At 34.3% G+C, this 11,417-nt stretch overlaps 1 protein-coding gene across 1 annotated transcript in view; it reads left to right on the forward strand.

Moving 5' to 3' along the window:
• Positions 1-8,618, forward strand: part of AZIN1 (antizyme inhibitor 1) — a 32,340-nt gene extending 23,722 nt beyond the window's left edge. The window contains exons 9-12 of the mRNA XM_070940402.1: positions 779-944; positions 5,685-5,800; positions 5,948-6,162; positions 6,897-8,618. Of these exons, the coding sequence (XP_070796503.1) occupies positions 779-944; positions 5,685-5,800; positions 5,948-6,162; positions 6,897-7,008 (609 nt within the window). The 3' untranslated portion in view covers positions 7,009-8,618. The remainder of the gene's footprint in view (positions 1-778; positions 945-5,684; positions 5,801-5,947; positions 6,163-6,896) is intronic.
• Positions 8,619-11,417: the final 2,799 nt, after the last annotated feature.

An 11,417-nucleotide genomic window follows, 5' to 3' on the forward strand; every position in this document is an offset into this window, starting at 1 on the left:
TGATAGAGTTTTTAATACTTCCCATTGGCTTGTATCACATTTATTTCAAAGGCAACTAGAATCTCATTGTTTTCCATCATTACAACATGTGAAACTGGTGTGATTTAACAATGTACAGGTAGAATAAGCCAGAAAGGGAAGCCATTATTTTTTATCAGTTTGTTGATGGGCTCCAACTTTGGTTTATTCTGATTGAAAAATCATTCTAGAAATTTATATAATATGGTTGTTGAGAAAAAACCCAAGAATAATTGGTTGCTATTAAAACTGCTCAGGGTCAGGAACTGCTAGTTATATATGGCTAAATAATGGTTGATAGCCAAGAGCTGGCAAGAACATTGTGTAAGGTAGCTGCCATGTATTGCTCTGAGATCTCTTTAAAACAATGTGTGTAGAATGACTGGGTAAAGCAGCAAGCTACTCTGTTGAACATGCATGGCTTTGGTGCAATCTCTGGGCTGCAACTTGGAAAGGAGCAGACAAAATCTTGGTAATCAATTACTGCCTTAAGCAACAACCGTGTCACATAACTATGTTCTCCACCTCAAATGCTGGATCTATCTAGCATGTAGTCATAATACTAATAACCACTGATCGATGTTTTCTTCATGAAGAGTAAGTTGTGATAGTCATATTTTCTTCAGTTAATTTCCCACCGGGGAGCGTATATATTTTTATCTTATCATAGCTCAGAGTACCAAGGACTCCACAATTTTATCAAGTTGTGATTGTTCCAAATTAGCAGAGAATTTTCAAATGTTCATATTTTATTTTTTAGATTAATCGTGTTATCATTCCGCTGCTTGGTACCTACTTTCCTGAAGAATCTGGTGTAACTGTGATTGCAGAGCCTGGATGTTATTATGTTTCTTCAGCATTTACTCTAGCAGTTAATATTTTTGCAAAGAAAGCTGTTCAATCTGGTGACCCTCTTCTCAATAAATGTAAGCAAAATCTGGCAAATATTTAAATTGGTGTAAAAACTGTAAAGATTAATCACTATTCTGGATCCTAGCTTGTCAAATACAACTCCCCTTTTAAATTGTCCAAGTTTATAGAGTACCAGTATTTTAAGATAAGCATTTATAAAGGAATGACAGAATCAATCTATAGGAAGTTTTCCAGAAAGCTAAATTTCTTTCAGTAGCTTTGTAGGAGGTAATTGGTAGAACAAAGGGCCCATTTACTTAGCTTAATAAGAAAACAGTCCTTAAATTGTTTTCTTTAGTTACTTGAAAATTAGGTCATACTTGGAAAAAGTTCAGGCTGAAAGTTTTAAATCTGTAAATAATTTCTTTGTAAAATAATTTTTCTTCATCTTTGCATTTTATGTATGCATCACTTTGGCAATGGCAGTCTCAAGCACTTTCTGTACCTGAGGACATTTTTTCTGGGAGACATTCTATATTTCATTGCAGCAGTAGTAGCATTCATTTATTCTGTGTCTTTTTTTCAGTGGAAGAAAATTATGTGTTTGTTTTTAATTGTTGCCTACTTTTGTCTTTTCATTCTCATCCTCCCTGCCAAATTATTACACCTTCATTTTTGTTCTTCAGCATCAATGAACTCTTAGCAAAACTTCTGCTAGTTGTTTGGACTATAGCATCTCAAGCTCTTTTCAAATTCCTTGAAATACAAGTTAGCTTTTGCCACCTAATGTTTGCTATCCCTTGTCTTCCTTATCAGAGGCGATCCCATTGGTAATTAAGCACTTTTCCTAGCTTTGACCTTTCCTTTGGAAGAAAATGTTCCTTGGAAGTGATATGTCTGCTAGTGTGCCTGGTCTTCTATTGCCCTTGCTTCTAGAATGGATAGAGATGGGGACTGATTATCTGATTCAACAGCATTCTTTGAAACTTTCAGTTGCCTTGATAACCATATATCAAATTTGTACTGGCCTGTTTCCAGAAAGATTTTTCAAATATTTTCTGAAGCAAAGCAAAATAAAAGAAGCAGTTATATAGCTAATTGAACAATGGTCTCTTAAGTTGTCTTCTCTGGTGCTTGGATCTTTTTCATCTATAATTAGGGATCTCATTCATATCGTTAGGTTGCTTATCTGGCTTCTTGATTTTGCTGTGAAGATTTCTATTCTGCCTCATCCTTATACTCCACACTTGATTACTTGTGTAGTTTCATGATCCCTATTAAACCCACAACTACTTTGATAAGCATTGTTCAATTACTGCCACTTCATCTGGTCTACTATCTGTTACTTTTCATGTAGCTCAAGATCAGCAGTATTAAAATCACAACTGTACCTATTGTAATAGGTTCCTGTGTCATCTTTGCGATCACTGCCTTGGAATTACTGAGACTCGGCTGACCCATATGTATCCTCATAAAGTAATCTGATTCTGTATCATCTGATACTCCTTCCTTTTCCTCATCGGATGCCACTATATGCAATCAATACAGTTTCCTTCATATGAGAGTTGCCTCTATATGGAGAAATTGCTGTAAAGGACAAGTGCCCTTGGCTGGAAATACAGCTGACCATGCTGGATGACTCAGTAATTGAAAATATTCAGGGTTCGATAAGTCCTTGATATTTATTGTCTTGCAGATCTTTCAGGGTTTTTAAAATATAATTTTATTAAAGATATTTTTTTAAAAATAAACTTAATATAAAGTAAGAAAAAATGAGAAAGCTAAAAGGGCAAAAAAAAAGAATGTGCCTCCATTTTCCTTTGCAGCAGTTATAAATACAATTATAAGTTCATCTCTTACTATATAATTATAACTTTTCAGGGTCTTTCATCTTTGCAAATCTTTCATCCATTTTGTTTTAAAAGCTGTCAGTTTAGTATCAAGTGATTTAGTTAATTTAATATTCCTTTAACATTTTCTGTGGCAAATCCTGTGTAATTCCTCTCTCTGCAGCTTGTTGGAGCAATCTTCCCCTTCATTCTTGCCACTTTTCTGGTTGCCGTTATAATATTGTAATCCAAAAAGTGTCTCAAACAAGGAGAGAGGGAAAGAAAAACTTTCCCTCTGTCTTCATACTGTGCCTTTAATACTTTCTTCTCTAATGGCATTCCGTAGTTAAAATTAGCATTACAATTTACATTCTTATAGCTATAGTCAGCTATAAGTCTGACTCACATTATCTTTATCTTCTCTTTTGTAAAATCCACCAATTGCCTGCACTCAGTAATAGTAAATAAAAAACATTCCCATAAAGGGCTGGTTTATTTGTCTAATTTAATTCCATATTTATTCAAAAGCTATTTCACCAAAAACAATCTTTCAAAGCAACTTCCCCTTTACCCATTTTATATTTTACAATAACTGTTGCTAGCTTTTTGCCAAGAGTTTTTAAGTCCTTAAAACCTTTTCTATTGGAATTCACTAAATGGAATCTTATCCTGCTGCTTAGAAAATCCCTTTTAAGCTGTAAATTAATTGCATCCAAAAGTGATTAAGAAATGAGGTTTGGCTCAATTTTGTGTCTGTATAATGGGCTCCATAATAGGCTGTGAGCTTGGTTGAAATCCTTCAAACTCCCAGCTGCCCAATTTATGAGCTAGAAACCTCAACTTGTGTAGTTACTCAAGAGGAGCAGCTATCTGGAGTGCAAGTGAGCAATCTCAGAATTTCTCCTTTATCTGGAAAGATTTGCATGGACCAGTTTGGCTGCTGATTCCATTGTAAATGCCGTTCCTGTTGCTTCAAGGATGTCAAGTTTGCCATGACCCTCACCAGAAGCTCTGGCAGTTTTAGTTTGATTAAATGCTTTTAATAGCTATGGCAAAATATTCCTATTTTTTTCTTGGGAGACTAGAAAGCCTCTTTTGTCTTTTTGGGTGATTATAGTCATTTTTTCAGAACTCTCTCCTTACTAATTATAGTGGAAGCAAGATTATCAGTATAACTATCCTCATTTCATGCTGACAGACAAGGAAGAAAGACAAAGTTGGATGCCACAGGACTCTAAATTTATGCTGCAGCTGACCTTTTTTGTGCATTTTGAGTCTTTACTATTCTTATTTGTGGGATAAAATGGCCACTTATAGACTATGTTTACTGGAGAACAAAAATAAAGTAGTGAATGTGGGGGGTTTTGTGTATGCCCTAGATGTCTTGAAGTAACAGTTCCAAAAATATAAGGATAGTGTTGTAACAACTATTTTGGCAGGAGTGGAGGCCTTGGCAGACATGCCTATTTATAGGTCTTGTGATATCTCAAGAAATAACAAATCAGTACACAATCTCATCAGTCTTATATGTTCAGAGTTATAAAACACCATAAAGAAAATGGGCATTAAATTGTCATTCTCTAGTTCCATTTCTTGGTATTGATTATGCCTTAGACTATCTGCATCAACTTTTGCATAGCCAAGGAGTTTGCCATAGCCATAGTCTTTAGCAGATTGCCTTTGTAATCTTCCCTACAATTATATAATAATCCCAGATTCCATCCTTTCAGTGAGAAAGAAGTACTGTGTAACAATAAGCATTTGCTTTGGCTTAACCATGATGATTCAAACCTGTATTTTTGTTATTAGCTATTTTCTAGCATGAGATTACTTAAAATCATTGGGTCTTTTTTAGGTTGCAATTTAACCTTGGCAGGGAAAAAGTACCACCTTTTGCATTGGCTGAGATTGTTTTCAATTCTGCACTGTCACATATTTCAGTGGATTGATTTCCCCACATTTTGCTTATCTGAATCCCTTTACCTTACGCAAATTCTTCTCTGTATTCCACCCAATGGATCCAGGATCTCTTTCTGTTGTACTACAGACATTTCAAGGTTCCTAAATCAATACATTCCAGTGAGCAATGTTTTTGTACGGAATGAAACAAAGATATACCGATTTTTGTGTATTGCACTTGGTGAGATCTTCCATGTCTATATTGCTTAATTGTTTTCTGCAATAAAGCAACTAATTTAGCTATGTTGTGCCTGTGATATTTTTGCAACATAGTCTTCCAGAAGTAGGGATTCTGGTTAGAAATTTTACATTTTGGGAAAAGCCAACCAGGATTGTATTGTCTCCTTTCATGGTGTTCCCTATACTGGCTTATGAAAAGAAGTCACAATATTTTAACCATCCAGTTTTATAGAACATTATTTGATAAATATACAGACCACAGGTAACTACACTGTTTGGGAGGGCTGTACTCTTTTCAGTTCTTCTTACCCAACATTGAGTAAGCTTGCCAATTGCCTATATTAGGATGCAGAGATGATGATGAATAAGTTGCTTACTTATGTTTTTCAACTAGTTATCTGTGCATTTACTTCTTGCACTTGGCCGGTACCTTTTCTGACCAGCCTGACCAACACCTAAAGGGTTTAGTACTATTATGGGGAAGCACAAGAACCGGGAGTATGCATAACATATTCCTCCTGCCTAAAAATCTGATATCAGACGTTTCTAATGATGAATTTGTAGAGATGTGGCTCCCATAAATGCAAATGTACAAAAGACCACTTGAAAAAAAGCAACCCATCTTTGTGATCAGATAGTATTAAGCAACAAATAAGTTTTATATGCGTTACCTAACCATTTGTTGTAAAATGTTTTTTATATATTTGGGTAAATTCATGCTTTTTTCTAAATCTCTTAACTCTTTTTGTACTCATGTAACATGCATTCATTATAGCTTTTAAAAATAAAGCACCACCATAAATTGAAATTTATTATGCAGTTTGTATTTGGTTGCTTATTTTACAGTGGAACAAACGCAGAACGATGAACCAGTTTTTTTTTATTACATGAATGATGGTGTTTATGGTTCTTTTGGAAGCAAGCTATCTGAGAACTTGACTACTATTCCAGAGGTTCACAAGGTAAGGGCACACTTATATGCTACAGGCAAAAGTCTTCGGTAAATTACTTTGGACTACATTTTGCTATCATTTGCGCTAGTCATAAGTAAGTTGCTTAACAATTGCTGTTCTGAGTAATATATAACTGCCAGAATTGTTTTTCTTTAGAAATACAAGGAAGATGAGCCTCTGTTTGCAAGCAGTCTTTGGGGTCCATCCTGTGATGAGCTTGATCAAATTGTGGAAAGCTGTCTACTCCCTGAGCTGAATATTGGAGACTGGCTGCTCTTTGACAATATGGGTTCTGGTTCTTTGGGTGAACAACCTGCTTTTAATGATTTCCAGAGGCCACCCATTTACTATGTAATGTCAATCCGTAACTGGTAAGCTTACATTATGTTATTGTGCTGCTGTTGGTAAATTAAAAGAAGGTATATTTCTGTTATGTGAGAATAAAAGATTTCTAGCATTGTTACATCAAAAGTTAAATGATAATTGATGTGTTTCCTCAATTATATTTCAATTTTTGGACAGGATCCCTTATCCCCCCCATACATATATGGCATGTATTAAATAAATTGATGAAATGTTTTACACCTTTTACATTTGAACAATGTAAGCTATATTGGGAGGAGTATGGCATTTTTGTAGCAATCAACTTTTAAAAGATTCCAGCTTTAGAATAGTAACTACAATGCTGAGTTCTTTACATTTCCATTCAGTTTGAAACATGATTCACTTTCACAGGTAAGCTTTTTTGGCCTCACTGATTTCACAAGAAACAAGTAGAAATTTAGGATTATATAAATACACATTTAGCTAATCTTACAAGTCTATCCTTGGAATCACTTTTCACAAAACACCAAAAAAAAAAAAAAAATTCCTTCGAAGGAAATTATTTCTATATGCTACAATAAATAAATAAATAATAAAAATGACTTCCTGGCATAATGGCTGGAAATAATTATAGATTTGCTTGGTTTTTGACAGCTTTTGCATGACTCTTCTTAGAGGTAGAACACAATATCACTCGAATATTCCAAAATTTCTTTGAATAAGAATGTTTACCCTGCTGTATTGCAATGTTGTTTCTTGAATCTATGTATTTTCACTTCAGGTGTGAGATGCAAGATGCTGGATTTATCTCTGACACACTGATGAAGAATTTCTGCTTTGTGCCTTCTTGCATTCAGCTGAGCTCTGAAGATGGCTTTTCTATTGCAGCTTAAACAGGCACTAATGCTACATTTAGCCTTGCAGTTGCTCGTCTATAATCTTGTCTGGTCACAACATTCCAGAGTGAAGGAAAAGTGGAACAATCTTGAATGAATTATTGAAACTTGAAATCAATTGGGACCAGGCAAACCAGCTACAACTAAATTCACTGGGGGAGTAAAGCTTACATAATAAACATCCCGAAATGTCAGATCATTTAATCCCTCAGTAGTTAAAACAAAATATGCAACAAAATGGATGACTTAGTTGAGATGGAAACCCATCACTTGGGTTCTCTGTTAAACAGTTTACATACAAGTACAGTTTTTATACTAAGGATTTCTGTTAGAAAGTCTTGTAAAGTTGTCTTTCCCCAGATATATGAAATATCAAGGGAAACAAGTGTGAATTCGTTAGCAATGTTAGTATATTTAGAATGTGTAAATTTGTGCTTTGAACTGTAGTTTAATAAATGTAAAATTGCATCATAGTATTTGTTGTATTTCACCCTTGTTGTTCCCTCTCTTGTATGAATGCAATAAAATTTTGTGTAGATTTTACTGTTCTCTGGAGCTAACACAGGGAAGAAGTCTAAGCAACAATGATAGTTTAAGTACAAAAACATGGAAGATAAATTGAAAAAACTTTAGGTTCAATTGGCAGAACATTAAATCATGACTAAAATAAAATAAATGTATAGCACTAAATTGGAGTGTAGGTATGGAGCTTTCTGAAATTTTGATTTAAGATTAAGTTTTTGTTCTTTTGAATTTTGAAAGCAAGACCATAATTCTGAAAATAGGATATAATTAGATTTGGAGAAACTACAGCAGTAAATGTAGAAATTATTGAAGCTTTTACTCATTATTACTTAGACTCTTCCTATACTTTGATTAATTTTAATTTATTTTACTAACCTAGTGGTCTTGGTAGCTATTTTTGAAATGCACCAAGTCAATTTCAAAATGGAATTTGTATATCTAATTTGGTGATGCAAAATGGGCTGCCAAGTGTAAATGCATTTTATATTAGTGCCAATGGGTAGAATGTTTATGCCTCAATTTAGTGGAGCTAAAATGCACTGTTTGCTAGAGGAACATCATTATAGAAAATGGTTCTCTTCAGCATGAACATCTAAAATTACAGGTACTACATTTGAGATGCTTTTCACTTGCATGAATGGTTTCTACAGCTAAATCTAAGTGACCCTGATCACTGACCATGGCTGTGAGCATTAAAGCACAAATAAAACTACAAATTAATTCAGTTTTCCAATTCAGGCAAAAGACAAATCACTTTCTAGCATTTTGATCCAATATCTGCCAGGGTTCTGTCAGTCTGGAAAAAGGGGAAAAAATATCATAATTCCCCAAATGTCTCTAACGATGCCCATGGCTCTGCTATAAGTTTTTAAACTATTGTGAGTTTAACCAACTCTGTTGTAAATGGTACAGTCACCTTGGAAATGTCTGTATTGTATTTGACAGTTTGCCATAAAAACTGGTTTGAACTTAGTATATATTTGAATTTATATGCTAAAACCTATCTTCTGTTTACAATATTGTAATATCAGTTTTGGAATAACACAAATATAAAACTGAATGATTTCTATATAGCAAATTAATCAATGGAACTTTGTCTTGTATATAGTACAATTAATTGTTTTTGGAGCGGTTTTATCTGTATTTATATGGTCATCCATAATAGAAAATAATCAGTGTTCAGATGCAGCAAACAGTGCATTTAACACTGCTTATTAACTGGTTAGTAGATGTAATGAGACAGGGAAACTATTGCAACTATGTGTCTCTTGAACTATTGTGGTAATTGCTTAATTGCCATTGGTCTCAAATATATATTTTACATGCTGACCTTAGTTTCATTTAATAGTTCAAATCTAAACATCCCTAATTAGTTAAAACAAGTGAATTTTGGCATGAGGTCCTGCGGAAGGAGGATAATAATTTTGTATAAGTATATATCTACCGGTAGTGCATGGATCACAACATTGGTGAGCTTTCTTGAACAATGGTTATTAAGAGGCTGAATAAGGAATTCCAGCATAGGTTCATGGAATGGCAGTAGATCTGCAAAACCACTGCCTAGCTTTTGCACTACAATGATGTGATGCTTTTGACTGGAAAAGCCAGATTCTTAAGAAGGTAATCTATATGCAAAACATATAACCTAAATTTGTTTTAAATGTAATGATATAAACAAGGATCTTTTAGATGAAAGCTTGTTATGTGCAAAGGAGTTAAAACTTAAATTACAACTATTAACTTATCCAGGATTGGTTGTGTTCTGGCTTATAAACATACTAAGTCATAATATGATTTAATTTTGGCTCAGTATTTCATACGAATCCTGATAACTGATTTCAGCAAACTTGTGGCAAGTTTGAATGAATATGCCAAAAAGGTAAATGGAAACATTAACTAAGCTGCATTTTCTTTTCTGGATTTGGAATTTTCAAAGTGAAATGGGGAGGGGAAAACCAGGGGAGAAAAAAACGCTTCCTATATACTATCCATATCAAAGAACAAGTGAGGGGATATCTTTTTCAGTCATTCACATGCACTATTCCAAAGAGCCAAATACACTCAGTCTCAAATGGGTGGACTGACTGGCTGGAGGGATTAATAGTGAATATTCCTTTTAACATTGCTCCTGGTTACTTAGGAGGTAGTCACTATCTAAACCTCAACAACTGAGTTTAAAAGGGATGTTTGTTGCATTTGTTGAATATGGGAGACATGTAAATGACACCATTTTCTTGCTGGGAATCTGCCTTGTTTTTGGCTCTGGTACTCAGATTGATTTGGGATTGAGAGACTTAGTCAGACTAAGTATACTAGGGATTGGTGTATCCATAAACATCCATATCTACATATAAGAATATGGGGTTTAGAGTGTATAAAAAGGGTACTTTAAAAAACATCTTAGTGTGACAAAAACGCTTCAAAGGAATAAAGCCATCCATCCAGAAACCTCAAGCAGTTGCTTCAGAAGATGACCTTGATAGTGTGTGCTTGGATAATCACTTTAATTCACGGAATACTTTATTAAAACTCAATTAAGATGTTATGTTCCAAGTATGATACTTAGGTTACTTTGTAACAAATAGTTGCAGACAAAGTACAGAGATGCACCTTTGAAACAACAATCACAACTGGGACAAATCTGAATTTTAGTCTCAATTTCTCTGTTAACACACATTAATGGGTCAGGTAATGTTCATAATATTTAATATGAACATAATAATGTTCATGATATTTAAAAATTCTATGATACTACAAAGGAAAATTCTAGTTTATGAACACAGTGATGAAGTAACCAGAAAGTTTTGCTTTTCACCTAGGTTAAAAGCCTTTCCACCTAGCATGTTAGAGGAGTAGGAATAGAGGTATATTCTAAAACCAAAAGAATAATGAAATAAAAAAATATAAAAACACGTTTAGTATATAGAATATTGCCTAGTATATTTAATAAACACTTAACCAGAAGGGATAAAGGAAAAGTTTACAGAATCCTGAATGAAATAACCCAAAGGAAATAGAAAAAAAATAGAAATAAGCCATATTAAATGAGGTAAAAGTATAATGTATAGGTGCAAAAGACAGCATTGAACAGGTATCAACCAAGGTGTATCTCAAAGATGAAAAGGCTTTGAACTAAGCCACACATTTACTCGATTATATTAAACAATCAAATAATCACATTAGAAAATGGATAATTTACGATTAGGGACTCCTAACAGGACAGCAGAGCTTATGATTTGTATCAACTAAAACTCTTGACTTGGCCAGCCAGCATAAACAATGCAAAGGAGCACAATCACCCTACTGATTGTGTAGGTAGTCCTTATCAGCAACCAGTCAGTTACAGTGCTCTCCCAAAAAAGTACTTATGACCAGGTTCAAGATCTTAAGTCTGTACCTTCCTGGTCATGTGATCAAGTTTTGGGTGCTTGGCAACCAGCATGCATTTACAGCTACTGGTATTTGCAGTGTCCTGTGGTTCTGTGACTAATTTACAATGTTTTTTTATGGGAACCAGCATTATTACTATTTCCAGCAAAATGTGCTCATTGGCTAAAATGGATTCACACAATAACCAAAGCATTCATTTAACAACTGCCATATTCACTCTACGACTACTGCATTCTCTTAACTGCTGCTAAAGACATAAAATTGAACCATCACATGATTGTGCTTAACTAGCACAACTTACAACCGTAACTTCAAACTCAATTATGGTTGTAGGTTGACTGCGTGTGCAACTTATTTGTGCCAGCAGCAAAAATTGCATTGTGAACTGTACAGCTTTTGCTAGTTTGAAAATTGCTCCAGCCTTTACCCAGCCTGTCCCAGGTCATTTTTCAAAAGTAGGACTGGACTGAAGGAGAGTTTACTTATTTAAA

Source organism: Pituophis catenifer, unplaced genomic scaffold (genome assembly GCF_029215685.1).
Source record: "Pituophis catenifer annectens isolate HBS135680 unplaced genomic scaffold, rPitCat1.0.hap2 SCAF_3, whole genome shotgun sequence".
Classification (NCBI taxonomy): Eukaryota; Metazoa; Chordata; class Lepidosauria; order Squamata; family Colubridae; genus Pituophis; species Pituophis catenifer.